Here is a 14,070-nt window from a genome sequence, read left to right as displayed (position 1 = left end):
AGTATAGATAATGTCTGCCTATCACTTTGCACATAAGATATTCCAATAGATCTAACTTCAAAATTAATTTCAAATGAAATTATATTCTTTTTACCTCTCCTTTTGAATGCTTTCATATGCTTTCCTTAAATCTTCCTTTGGTATAAGGAATTTCAAAGTTGAATGGTCAAACAGACATTCTAATATCACAATCATAAGAAATGTGATTGAAAAAAAAAAAAGAAATGTGATTGATCTGTGATGTGAGCTGTCAAAACCTGGGTGATTCTCCTGTCTATTAGTTTATTTATTTATGTTTCCTTTTTTGTTAATCCTCGCCTGAGGATATTTTTTCATTGATTTTTAGGGAGAGTGGAGAGAGAGAAATGTCAATGTGAGACATTCCTTGGTTGCCTCCTGCAGGAGTCTTGACCAGGGCCAGGGCTGGGAATGAGCCTGCAACCAAGGTACATACTCTTGACTGGAATCGAACCTGGGACCTTTTGGTCTGAATGCCAAGGCTCTATCCACTGAGCAAAACTGGCTAGGGCTGTCCATCATTTTATCAGGGTGTTCAGATCTCCTGTAAAGTGTAAGCTTACTATTTTATCTATATATGACTTGTCTTCCTTAAGCTGATTAGGTTCTTTTTTAAAAAAATATATTTTATTGATTTTTTACAGAGAGGAAGGGAGAGGGATAGAGAGTTAGAAACATTGATGAGAGAGAAACATCGATGAGAGAGAAACATCGATCAGCTGCTTCCTGCACACTCCCTACTGGGGATGTGCCTGCAACCAAGGTACATGCCTTTGACCGGAATCGAACCTGGGACCCTTGAATCCGCAGGGTGACGCTCTAGCCACTGAGCCAAACCAGTCAGGGCTGATTTAAGTTCTTAAACCCATTTAGCCTCTTACTCCTACTCAGGGTTGGAAAAAGGAGATTGGAGTCCAGATGTTCTCCCTAGGACCTAGGTCCAAGTAACAGTACAATTACTGAAGACTAAAGATAGAGGTTTCAGACTGTCCCTAACATCTTTCTTGATTTGTTTGTTTTTAAATATATTTTTATTGATTTCAGAGAGGAAGAGAGAGGGAGAGATAGAAAACATCAATGATGAGAGAGAACCGCAAACTGTGATCTCCTGGTTCACAGGTCAACGCTCAGCCATTGAGCCATGCCAGCTGGGCTGTTTGTTTTTGTTTTTCTTATTTCCTAACATCTTCTTAAATATACAAGTCTGCAAACTCGGATTAGTAGACATTTACCTGTCAGAAGACCATTCTCCAACTTAAAGTTACTTTAAAAAATGTTTTTATTGATTTTAGAGAGAGAGGAAGGGTGAGTGAGAGATAGAAACATCAATGATGAGAGAGAATCATTGATTGGCTGCTTCCTGCACACTCCCTACTGGGAATGGAGCCCACAACCTGGGCATGTGCCCTGACCAGAATGTAACTGTAACTTCCTGGTTCGTGGATTGATGCTCAACCACTGAGCCACACCAGCCGGCTACAGTACTTTATACACTTGCCTCAAATTATGCCTATCTTGGCAGCAAAGTAGAAAAGCTAAAATGCCACCCAAATAATTCAGGAAAAATAAATATTGTTTTCATTTGAAATCTCCAGATAATTGAAACAAAAAGAAAGTGTTCTGGCTAGATGCCATTTTCTCCTTTGCTTTGAGGTTGTAGGCACAATCATAAATGTCCGCAACCAGTGAGCTGTCAAATAACCGAAGCTCAACCTGGAGTTCAATGCATAGTAGGGAAGTGTTGTCCTGATTTTTGTTTAGTTAATATTAATAGAAATACAAATGAATCAAAATATTCTGGTATAGCTGCAACTCTTCTAAAAAACACACAGATTAAATGTTAATTTGTGACAAGTGTCCACACTTAGTCATGTTAGATGATGGAACTGTGTAGAGGCTGGTGAGGGAGAAAGTTTGTCATAGCTCCTTCTGGGAAGTCTCCCTCCCCTACCCCCCACCCCCACCTTTTACATTAGCTAAAATGAGTGAATATCAGCTCCTGACGGGTCCGGTCAGCCTCTAGGTCCAGGGACTCCATGTGCTCATACTCTTCCTCAGGGGGTTGTTCCATGGGTCCTGTCATTGGAGAGGACCAAATATCCATTCCATGCTCCAAGGAGATGTTGTGGAGGACACAACAAGCCAAGATGATGTGGCTGGACTTCTCTGGTGAGTACTGTAGTGCCCCCTTGGACCCATCCAGGCAGCGGAATCGGGAGCAGAGGGTTCGGAAAGTCTTCTCAATCACACTGTGAGTTGCAGAATGGGCCACATTATAGCGATATTCAGCTGGAGTTTCATGAATGTGAAGTGGTGTCATAAGCCAGGTACGGAGAAATAAGGAACTGTCACCTGTGGGGAAGGCCCAAATAAATCATAAATGATCATAGTTGGAATACAAACAAAAAGGAAAATCCAGGAACATATACAGAGAATGGACAACAGCCTCTGGAGCCAATGCACAATAGAAAAACCAGGAGGAAAATGCTCTGGTAAAGAGAAGGCATGCCAGAGTCACAAGCAGGTAGACATGAATCTTAGCTGGGAATATCCTTGGTTAAAACCAACAGAGAAAAAGGCTGATAGCTAAAGAAAGCCAAATTTGAAAAAAATGTAGGAAGGAGTTGAAGGCACTGGAGGAAATAAAATTCCTGATAATAAAAAGTTAGTAAAAACTATCACAAACCAATCTTCAAAAATCTCTAAAGAGTTAACATGCAAGAGAGATAAAGAGAATTCTGCCACAAAATCACAAAACACTTGTGAAAAAATTTCTAAATTTTACCACTAAAATGTCAGGTCTGAATGTACTACCTAGGGATTCCAGAGTATTTCATAATAATTCATTCTGCTAAGAATAAAAGTTCCAGCATCTGTGGTAGAGACCAGAACTTAGATGTCCTGTCTTCCTACATGTCTTTGTAACAGAGGAACGTGTGGAACTTCACATAAACAAGTAGAGCATAAATATAATGATGCAAACAATAACAGTGATGAAGAAATAAAATCAGAAGTCAATTAAAATAATGTACAGGAAGCATTTCCCTTAGGTAACCTATCAAATGATCTTGGGAAGTGCTAAAAATAAAACAAAAACTGGGATGCAATGTCCTAACACAACAGTACGATGTTTCTATAATGTTTAATTGTCCTGACTCATTACATCTGGCAGATGAAATGTCTCACAGAAGCACAACCACTTAGAAATCTGAGACAAACAGGCCCTAGCTGTACCAACTTGCATAATTGTTGTCCTGACTCACCATTAATTTCAGTAAATAGTTATAGAGAATACTAGGCACTGTTTCAAAACATATAGTATACCTTTGTTTTAGAAGCTTACATTTCTAAGAACTGGATTAACTTTGCTTTTAAAAATACTTTTTGTGCCCTGGCCAGGCAGCTCAGCTGGTTAGAGCATCATCCTGATACCCCAAGGTTGTAGGTTCCATGGTCAAGCATGTACAATAACCAACCAATTGAATGCATGAACAAGTAGAACAACAAATCGTTGTCTCTCTCTCTCTCTTTCTCTCTCTCTGTCATTAATCAAATAGTTTTTAAAAACAAAATATTTTTGTAATGAAAAAAATGTTATCCTACATAATCCTATATAATAAAAGGGCAATAAGCAAATTGACCAAATGGTGGAATGACCGGTCGCTATGATGCGCACTGACCACCAGGCAGACGCTCAATGCGGGAGCTTCCCCCTGAGCACTGCTCAGCCACAGGCCAGGCTGACAGCTGGTGAGCGCAGTGGCGGTGGCAAGAGCCCCTCCCACCTCCGCGGCAGCACTAAGGATATCCGACTGCGTCTTAGGCCTGCTCCCCAGACTACTAAAGGGTGCAGGCCGGGCTGAGGGACCCCCCACCCCCCACCACATGCACGAATGTCATGCACCGGGCCTCTAGTTGAGATATAATTGACATACATTGATTGTATTAGTTTTAGGTGTACTAGATTAATTCTAAATATTTGAAGTCCCACAAAATTTTCAAATTTTATATTTGGCTGCCCTTTTTCCTATTTGTCCTAAGTACAATCTATTTTAATTGAACTCACCCCTACTAAATACTCAATTTAGGAAACTTATGTAGCCTAGTTGGTGTTGCTTAGTGGTTGAGTGTTGACATATGAACCAGGAGGTCAGGGTTTGATTCCTGGTCAGGGCACATGCCCGGGTTGTGGGTTTGATCCCCAGTGTGGGGCATGTAGGAGGCAGCCGATCAATGATACTCCCTCATCATTGATGTTTCAATTGCTCTTTCTCCCTCTCCCTTCCTCTCTGAAATCAATACAAATATTTTTTTAAAGAAGAAAATCCTATGTAATAAAAGCCTAATATGCAAATAGACCGAACGCCAGAATGACCAGTCACTATGACACACAATGACCACCAGGGGGCAGATGCTCAATGCAGGCACTGCCCCCAGCCCTCAGGCCCTGACCAGTGGTGGTGGGGGGCGGGGCCAGCGAGCAGGCGGTGCCAGGCCAGCCAAGGTGGGTGCCAGTGGGGGCCCCCCAATCACCCCGCCGGTTGCCCCACAGATCGGCCCTGATTGCCAGCCAGACCTAGGGACCCTATCCGTGCACAAATTTCATGCACCAGGCCTCTGGTGATGTAAATAATAATGAAAATAATACCTATGATTCGCTGAATACCTATTATGTACTCAATGAGTCATAGGCACTCTGCTGAGAAATTTTGAAAATATTATCCCTTGTTATCCAATCCCAAGTCTTTTAGGTTAGATATTATTGAACTCATTTTACAAATGAAAAGATCAAAATATATGTCAGCCATCCTTTGATAAGTCAGGCAAAGGAAGGGGAAGAAGCTAGTCACTAATGCTAATGTCGGACTCAGAGTCACTAAAATAATAGTGTAATGCTGTGAAAGAGAATAAGATAAACATTTAAGATGAATGCCAAAGCACAGAGATACTAAATGATATTTGCAAAATGTTTCTGTAAGAAACAATATGAGCCTTAAATGGGGAGACATTCAGGACAAACTAGTTAACATAAACTTTTTATAAAATGCTTGATGGTCATTAACTGATTATAATCCCAGTACCAATGGAAGACAGACACTCAGGAGGGGATTAGGATCAGAGTTGCTAAACAGATTACAATTGCTTACCTGATCAGCCATTTATAAGACATTCGGGCATATTTTATCAAAGCTGCTTAACAGAACTATGCCAAAAGCTGAAGAAATAAGAACTCAGGCTGATTTGTTTGCAGGAACACATTCATTTAGAAAAGGGGAGTTAGGTAATACACTCTGAAGGGACAGATGAGAATGAGGTCATGAAGGGATAACACCTACACTTAAAATATGCTAAAAAATAACACCCAGAAAACAAAGGAAAATCACAGCTTATTCTAGATTTGGCAAATCTAGAACTATTTTACAAATCTGATGTTGTTAAGATACAATCAGCCAGCCATCTTCTCGCTCTCTTTTTTTTTAACACCTTGTCGTTCCTCATAATCTTGCCAAACTACCCCAATGTTACTCTACTGTGCACATATCCTCTAGACACCAGTGTTTTCCAAACCTATCTGTTTGTATAAATCATTTAGGGCACCTGTTAAAAATGGATGTCTAAACCTAGGCCAGTGTGCTCAGTGGTTAGAGTGTCAGCCAAACACCGAATTGTCACAGGTTCCATCCCTTTGGTCTGGGTGCATGCAGGAGTCTTCTCTCATATCAATGTTTCTCTCTTTCTCTTCCCCTTAATTCTCTCCCTTTTACTCTCTCTGAAAAGCAATGGAAAAAAATATCCTCAGGTGAGGATTAAAAAAAAAGGATGTCTAGATTCTTTCCTTGAAGATTTTTGTTGTTGTTGTTAATCCTCACCAGGCCAGGGATCCAGCCTGCAACTGAGGTATATGCCCTTTACCGGAAGTGAACCCACGACTCTTCAGTTCGTAGGCTGATGCTCTAGCCACTGAGCAAACTGGCTAGGACCTTGAAGATTCTTATTTCCAAAATTTAAAGTGGAGCCCAGTGATATACATTTTCAATAAATTCCCCAGATGACTCTTGATCTAGAAAATTTGAGAAACACTATACTAGTTCAAGAGTCTTCAAACTAGTTTTCCTAATAGAGCTCAAGAAGGCTCTCCAAAGGGTATGTGCATAGTACTAAAGGAATAAATTTACTCTCCTCATCCTTAGTGCCTAGCATGTGGCCTGGTATCAAAACTGGTCTTCATAAACATTTGTTAAATGCTATTACAGTATCCATCTCTCCTCTCCCACTTCCACTCTTCCTATTAAGAGGGGAATCAGACAAGTATATAAAAATTTGTCAGAGTTTTTACTTATTCTCAACTTTCCTGTAAACGTCTTGAAAAACTACTATAACGCCATACTTCCAAATCAATCTGGGGTACCAAGGCGTGAAGGGAAAGAAAATCAATAATCCCTATATAACCTTGAAGCCCTTAAGAAAAGGAATATTTGCCAAATAGACTAACTTGTCATATAATCTAGTTTGAAAACTTAAACAGTGACTTAAATCATGTGTGCCTTACTTTCCTCATCTGTAAAAATGTTAATATTAGAATTTAATTCCTTATGAAATTTTATAAGGATTAAGTGAGCTAATCAAATGCAAAGTGCTCACAACATTGCCTGACAAATTCTAAATGCTCAGTAAATTTTAGCTGGCTTTATAGTTAGGATACCAAAGTGATTTAATAAGAATAAGCTTAGGACCCAAGAACTCCCATAGCTGTGGAAGAAGTAGCTAAATGAGACACTTGCAATACAGACTTTCCTTCACTTCTTGGTGTGAGCTGTATAAAATTTGAAAGTTCAAAGTTGGCACACAGTGTGAGTAAGATAAAGGTCCAATAAAGAGAAGGTGGTACACTCATTGCAAATGGTATGTGGAAGCAACAACTCAAGAAAAATCACGGAAGTTCCAAGATGTTACACATGACACCCTGGAAGCTCTAAACCAATCAGTGTGACAATAGTCTCTTCACACTTGGAACAGGAAAGGTTTCTCTTTTATGAACCAGTAATCACATTATCTGCACTGTACATTAAAGAGAAATAAGTGCTGTTTATTACATGCTAAACACTGTTATAAACATGTACAGTGCAGATATGATTGATGGTTTTGAAAGAGAGGTTTTCCAATCCTAATATATCTTTTCATTTCTCACATAATATGTTGCATTAAGATAATCCTTGTCTTGTTGCTCACATCAGAGTAGTACTATTTTGTTGTTAATCCTCACCTGAGTATATTTTCCATTGATTGTTAGAGAGAGTGGAAGGGAGAGGAAGAGAAACATTGATGTGAGAGAGACACATCGATTGGTTGCCTACTGCATGCACCCCAACCAGAGCTGGGTAACCTGCAACCAAGGTATGTGCCCTTGACTGGAATCGAAGCCAGAACCCCTTCAGTCCTTGGGCCGATGCTCTATCCACTGACCCAAACCGTCTAGAGCCAGGGTAGTACTTTAACACCAACCAACCACTCTGGCCAGTATAGCAAAGTTGGTTGGGTGTCATCCTGTGCACCTAAGGGTTGTTGGTTTGATTCCTGGTCAAGGTGCATGCCCTGGTTGCAGGCTAGGATCCCTGGTGGGATGTGCAAGAGGTAGCCGATGATGTTTCACTCTTGCATCATGTTTCTCTCTCCCTCTCCCTTCTTCTCTAAAAATCAATAAAAAATACTAGAAAAATAAAATAAAACCAACCAACCACTAAGCTGCCAGGCTCAAGGCTTTTATCACTGTTAACTAACAGTATCACTCACAGCTGTACAGTCACCTCAGTTTGCACTGCTCAGTATTGAATGTGACCTTGTTCTACTCATATCATTATGCAAGGCTTTCAATGACAACTGGGCAGATCTGTAAAGTTCCCATAACAACTGTCTACTAGAATTTTCATACAGTGACAATCACCAATGGCAAAAATAACATATTTGTACAATACTTTATGGTGAACTTTCATATATAGTATATTGTCTAATTCTAACAACAGGCATTACTGCTGTTGGCATTATTTTCACCATGTTACAAATAATAAAAACTAAGGTTCAATTGTATGGCTTTTTAACAGATCTATAGTGATAAGTATTTTGGCTGCATTTAAGGGACTGTTTTTGTAGGCTTGTTGTTTGCAACTACAAAACCCTATTGCAAGGCCGAAACCGGTTTGGCTCAGTGGATAGAGTGTCGGCCTGCGGACTGAGGGGTCCCGGGTTCGATTCCGGTCAAGGGCATGTACCTTGGTTGCGGGCACATCCCCGGTGGGAGATGTGCAGGAGGCAGCTGATCGGTGTTTCTCTCTCATCGATGTTTCTAGCTCTCTATCCCTCTCCCTTCCTCTCTGTAAAATATCAATAAAATATATTAAAAAAAAATTAAAAAAAAAAAACCCTATTGCAAGGCAAGTTCTTATATGTAATTTTATTTTACACCACCCATGTCCATGTTTATGAACATGTACAACCATGTAAACCCGTAGAAGTGGAAAATGATCTGGGTCAAACACTATGCTTTTAAAACTTTAATACATGTCTTTTAAATTGTGGCTTAAAAAAAAAATCCTCACACAAGGACATTTTCATTGATATTTAAAAAGAGGGAAAGAGTGAGAGAGAGAGAAACATCAATTGACTGCCTCGGGAACTCACCTTGTGTACCATGACCAGGAAATGAACCTAGGACTTTTCCGTGTATTGCACAACGCTTCTACTGACTGAGTCATACTGGCCAGGGCTAAATGATGATATTATTATTATTATTATTATTATTATTATTATTATTATTTTTTACAGAGAGGAAGGGAGAGGGATAGAGAGTTAGAAACATCGATGTGAGAGAAACATCGATCAGCTGCTTCCTGCACACCCTCTACTGGGGATGTGCCCTCAACCAAGGTACATGCCCTTGGCCGGCATGGAACCTGGGACCCTTCAGTCTGCAGGCTGACGCTCTATCCACTGAGCCAAACCAGTTAGGGCTAAATGATGATTTTAAAAAATTAAGGCTAGCCGAAACCGGTTTGGCTCAGTGGATAGAGCGTCAGCCTGCGGACTGAAAGGTCCCAGGTTCGATTCCGGTCAAGGGCACGTACCTTGGTTGCGGGCACATCCCCAGTGGGGGGTGTGCAGGAGGCAGCTGATCGATGTTTCAGTTTCTCTCTCATCGATGTTTCTAACTCTCTATCCCTCTCCTTTCCTCTCTGTAAAATATCAATAAAATATATTAAAAAAAAATTAAGGCTCAAAGAGTTTTTAGCTGAGGTCTCAAAAAAAGGACAGAATGGAGACTCAAATCTATAGACTCCCATATTTCATTTACTCTGCTACATAATCCTATGGCTACAAAATCAAGCATTTCCACTTGCAAACTTACCAAGCAGCCAGCTTTCTTTGTGCATTCCAGCTTCAAACTGACTACTGAGAGAAGACTGCTGCAGCACAGCATAGTCCTGTAGGCTGCCTGGCCAGTTCGTTTCCACAGTCATTAGGGCGCCTCTGATGTCACACACCATCAGGCAGTTTAAAGAATGCAGACCTCTGCGGTTCACATAGGAGAGGTCTTCAGCATTTGGTGCCTTGATTGCTACATGGATACAGTCAACCACTCCTATTACCCCTGGCATCCCAGCCAACCCATAGAATTCATCCTTCAGAGCCTGAATGGAGGCTTCGTCAGCTGGAAAGCGAATGAACTGTGAGGCTCTTTCCACAAGTGCTTCGGTGACATTGGCAACACATCGACTCATAGATGCCTGACTGATTCCTATAGCATCTCCCATCCGAGTCTGGAAGGAACCTGAAGTATAGAAACCCAGTGCTGCAAGGATCTGTGTCTCTGGGCTAATAGCCCTGGATCTCTGGGTAGGTCTAGAAAGACTTGCTCCCAAGAGCTCCACCAAGTAATAAATGAACTGTCGAGGAAACCCATACATGGACATCAAGTAGTCATCAGTCACATCATCCAACTTAAAACGGTCCAATGTCCGGTGACCTCGGCCATACAGTAAGAGGTCGCAATCAAGCACTGTTATAGGTATAGCCATGGTACATGTGTTGACTCTCTTTTCCACTGCTATTTTTCCTGAATTCTTCCCAGTGAAGACCTTGGTGCAAGAAGGTATTTAAAGAAGTGTCAGAATTCAACAGCTAACCATCAGTTAAATGGCTCTGGCATTTATAAACTTCTCTCTGTAAAGGTTAAAAGAAAAAAAAACACATTAGAAACCTACCAAAGACTTTAAAGTGATTCTAAGGTTACAATAACTCCTTTTCTCAAATTTCTATTTGTAACTCTGGGTTTTTCTCCACTAACTCATGGCTGCATGACAGTCTTTGTTTTGGTTTCAAGGAGAATGGAAGTTGTACTTTGGTGGCTTATTTTCTCCCTGGCATTTGAACCGAGAAGAGCAAAAGATTAATGGAGGTGATAGCATAATTATCCCGAGGTAAAAGAGGTCTGCTCCGAACTATACAGGCCACGAAGGAGCTGACTTAAGGGCAGGGATTAGTCACGGCGGGTTTCTTTACCCAAAGCTCTCTGGCTCCCCCGATAAGTACTGGACGGAAGGGGGTGGTGGTGGTGCTCAAACCGGTCTAGCAAGGGAGAAGGGGGGAAGGAAAACGACTCACGACCCAGGCTGATGGAGGTGGATTGTGTGCTCTAACAATCGTGAGGCTGAGGGGCTAGCTAGGAAATAGAGAGGACCCAACAAGTTAGAAGGAAGGTGCGAAAGAAGACGCAGAGAGAGCTAGGGTTGGGAGTCTACTGCGCCTCTTTTAAGAGGCGCCTTAAATACGGAAAAGGAATATTCCGTAAACCTGAGTGCGTCGGCTACTCAAAGTCAGCTAAAGTCCTTCACCCACCTCTCGGAGGCTGCCAGGTTACCAGCCACCTTCCCCTCCCACCCAACCTGGATCCGCCCTCCTCCGGAACCGGCAGTCGCGCACAATCCGCCACGCTGCTCAGCATAGGCACCGCCCGCTCTGCGTCAGCGTCCGCCCCACGCCGCGTCCTCGCTGGTTCCTGCCGCAGTGACTTGCGATTCGGCCGTGCACATTCCTCATGCGGCACAAATGTTCTAGCTCTTTCAAAGACTCCATTCTTTACGCTTTTATTTTCTTCTGAGACGCTGGGAAATATTGGCCATAAAGGCATATGGAAAGGAAATACATTTTTATGGGAATTTCGAAGAGGAAAGAGATTAAATAGGGCGTTCATGTGTAGCGAAAGTGCGGCTGAAGTTAGACAGCTGTATTTTCCCCGTAGCCCTCCTCCTCCCCCCGCGTTCACCGAAGCAGATGAAAACAAACACTAACGATGGCGGCGCCGGGAAGCGGCCGGCCGAAGGACTTAAAGCAGGAGTGATCGCTTGAGTTGTGAGGAGAGTTAAAGAGCTCCGGTCGACGTGTGTGCGACGACTCGCTCAGTCTTGAGAGCGAATACCTGGGAGTCTTCGATCCACGAGCCTACTGAGGGGTGAATTGTCTGTCTGCGACCCGGGCTGTCACTATTGCTCCGGAGCGCAGAACCCTTGGCCGGGAGGCGCAGCTGGCCGGCCCCAGGCCCCTGCCTCCGTAATGAGAGCCCCGAGCCACTCTTTGTGTCGCAGCTTTGCAGGTACTAACTTTGGAGGGGATACCCCCAGATCTGTCAGCGCCCCCGGGTGGGAGGCTATGGATCTGCGGCGTGTCGGGGGCCTCCTTGGGAAGCTGAAGCTGACCAGCCACAGTTCAGTCCCCTGAGCTTTCTCTGGGAAGTCGCATTGGTGTAGGCTACATTGGCCCTTGATTGTTCCCAGTCTTGACAAAGGTCCCAGAGCTTTCGTCTCTACTTTCTCAGTTCCTTGGGTTAAGTCCTAAGGGATTTTGGAGATAATTTTGGGTCCATAATTCGGGGGTTGGGTACCAATATGAGTTTGGTTAGGTTTTCATTCAATCAAGATTTGCTGAGTGCCAAATATGTACTCCGCGTGTAGGTGAGGGTGACTGTTGACTAGTGAAAAAGGGACCCAAGGTTCACGACTATCTTCTTACTGGCAGTGGAACGACCTGAGGAAACCTGCGATCCATTCTCATTAAATAAATCGCTGGGTAAGTGGCTAAGCACCTTCCTGGGTTCATCACTAACTCATCTCAGTTTTCACTTTCTCAGCCAGTTCTCAGTTTTCCTGGTCAGTTCAGCGTAGCATTTCACTTTCAGTGTTTCTTCCTCTTCTGGGCATCCTACCTCTAGAAAGAGAAAAAAGAGAGAGAGAGAGAGATCAGGAGAAGGAATGTGAATGAATGAATATTAAAGAAAAAAAGTACCTGTTTTCTTATTCTTAGTTTAAAACTCATCTCCTAAGATGGTAGAATCTTATTGAACACCTTTAATGGGAGGTGTGCAATAATAAGAAACAATAGATCCTTCCCTTACACTAAGTTAACTTCCAGATTTTCATGTGTTGTTTTATGAGTGTTCTTTTCATGTGTGGGTATTGTGGCTCCAACTACATTACAAATTTTTTATTTTCAACTCCCTTTTCCACAAGCATTTATAAGAGCAGAAGTCTTATACATGTTTGTAGAATGGAATCCTGAGTTAATATTTTTAGTACACAATGGATGATGAATAAGTGCTGGAGCAAGTGTCACATATACTGATTTGTATAGTAAAACACATGTAAATTTATTCACTGTTCCCAAATTGTATGCCTTTGGGTATAAAATTAAGGAGACTATGGCAACTTTTGAGATTTACATTTCATAAAATTTGCAAACCACTGGGTTTTCCATTATTGTACTTACACCTAACAATAACTATTGAGTACTTGCATTTTTTTCCTCAAGAGTGGTTATTAAAATTGAAGCAAAAACTGCAAATCTTCAGTTATTAAACACTCCAAATTATAATATTTTATTTAGGGACTAAATCAGTTGGACACAGTGGGATCCTACCATAGTACTGGAATTGTACTGTATTGAGGTGGGGGCAATAAATCTTTTTCTTTATTGTCTTTCCTGCCCCCATCCACCCAACTGCATTAGCTTATATTTTCCATGATGACTCAGCAGGGTGTCTATAGCCTAAATGCAAAAAATAGCCTAAGACATTAACTTTTGAACTTCCAAAGACTAAAGTGTTACTATGTAAGTGATTTTTCAAGCCTATTTTTTACTATTTCGAAAAAGTACCCACTGTAGAATTTATTGCACCTTCTGGAAAAAAGTTATTTAATCTTAGGAATGCCTAGAAGTCCCTAAAACTTTGTTTTTAAATAATTATTTTCCTTTTAAAATCATTTTTACTTTATCACAGAAGAGATGAATAATTACATTCATAACACTGTGTTTGGAGAGCTGCTTAGATCACAGAGAATGAAGAGTACACTTAAAAAAATTCCTCACTGTTATGACCTTTTATTATTAAAGTTTCTTGTTTTGTTTTAAATTTATTGTAGCCCTGGCTGGTTTGGCTCAGTGGATAGAGCGTCGGCCTGCGGACTGAGGGGTTCCAGGTTCGATTCCAGTCAAGGGCACATAATAGGGTTGTGGGTGCATCCCCAGTGGGGGGCGTGCAGGAGGCAGCCAATCAATGATTTTCTCTCATCATTGATGTTTCTCTCTCTCTCCCTTTCTCTCTGAAACCAATAAAAATATATTTTAAAAAAAATTATCGTAGAGAGAGAGAGGAAGAGAAAGAGAGAAACATCAATTTATTGTTCTTCTTAATTATGCATTCATTGGTTGCTTCTTGTATGTGCCCTGACCCAGGATCAAACCCACAACCGGTGTTTTGGGATGATGCTCTAACCAACTGAACTACCTGGCCAGAGCCTTAATTTGTTTGTTTGTTTTTGACTGAAAGAAAAGTAGAGACTCGCCATTAAGAAATGGCAGTCTCCGTAGCCAATGAGGTTTATCCGAGGCGCGATTATTGCTAATTGAAAAAAAAAGAAAAAAAAAAGAAAGAAATGCAGGCTGACCTTACCTGAGTGGCTCAATAGTTTGAACGTTGCCCAGTGTACCAAAAGATTGCCGCTGCCA

General features: G+C 41.6%; 2 protein-coding genes across 22 annotated transcripts in view; one reads left to right on the top strand and one right to left on the bottom strand.

The window, feature by feature from the left end:
• Positions 1 to 1,039: 1,039 nt before the first annotated feature.
• Positions 1,040 to 11,035, bottom strand: HARBI1 (harbinger transposase derived 1). 3 transcript variants are annotated; one of them, XM_080643250.1, is made up of 3 exons: positions 10,909 to 11,030; positions 9,419 to 10,233; positions 1,040 to 2,370 (listed from the first exon to the last, which is right to left on the bottom strand). In XM_080643250.1, the coding sequence occupies exons 2-3, from the start codon at positions 10,086 to 10,088 to the stop codon at positions 1,991 to 1,993; spliced, it is 1,050 nt and encodes a 349-aa protein (XP_080499376.1). In that variant the 5' UTR covers positions 10,089 to 10,233; positions 10,909 to 11,030; the 3' UTR covers positions 1,040 to 1,990. The 3 variants fall into 3 exon arrangements, with proteins under 3 accessions (XP_080499376.1, XP_080499378.1, XP_080499377.1); XM_080643252.1 differs by having other exon boundaries at positions 1,282 to 2,370; positions 10,956 to 11,035; XM_080643251.1 differs by having other exon boundaries at positions 1,282 to 2,370; positions 10,864 to 10,920.
• A 48-nt stretch (positions 11,036 to 11,083) lies between these two features.
• Positions 11,084 to 14,070, top strand: part of ATG13 (autophagy related 13) — a 33,929-nt gene continuing 30,942 nt past the window's right edge. For 6 of the 19 annotated variants that reach the window (XM_080643129.1, XM_080643125.1, XM_080643124.1 and 3 more), the window contains exon 1: positions 11,327 to 11,662. The gene's annotated coding sequence lies outside the window, so the exon portion shown is untranslated. Of the gene's footprint in view, positions 11,663 to 12,020; positions 12,136 to 14,070 lie in introns of all 19 variants that reach the window. The other 13 variants (XM_080643130.1, XM_080643126.1, XM_080643133.1 and 10 more) reach the window with 9 other exon arrangements.

This window comes from Plecotus auritus (genome assembly GCF_963455305.1).
Source record: "Plecotus auritus genome assembly, chromosome: 9".
Classification (NCBI taxonomy): Eukaryota; Metazoa; Chordata; class Mammalia; order Chiroptera; family Vespertilionidae; genus Plecotus; species Plecotus auritus.
Note: the sequence above shows the minus strand (reverse complement) of the source record. Positions and strands in the feature narration are given on the sequence as shown.

Coding starts and splice junctions, on each gene's coding strand:
- HARBI1 (XM_080643252.1), bottom strand. CDS start 10,088: ATGGCTATACCTATAACAGTGCTTGATTGCGACCTCTTACTGTATGGC. Junction 2,371..9,418: donor CAAAGAAAGCTGGCTGCTTG/GTAAGTTTGCAA, acceptor CCTTCCCCACAG/GTGACAGTTCCTTATTTCTC.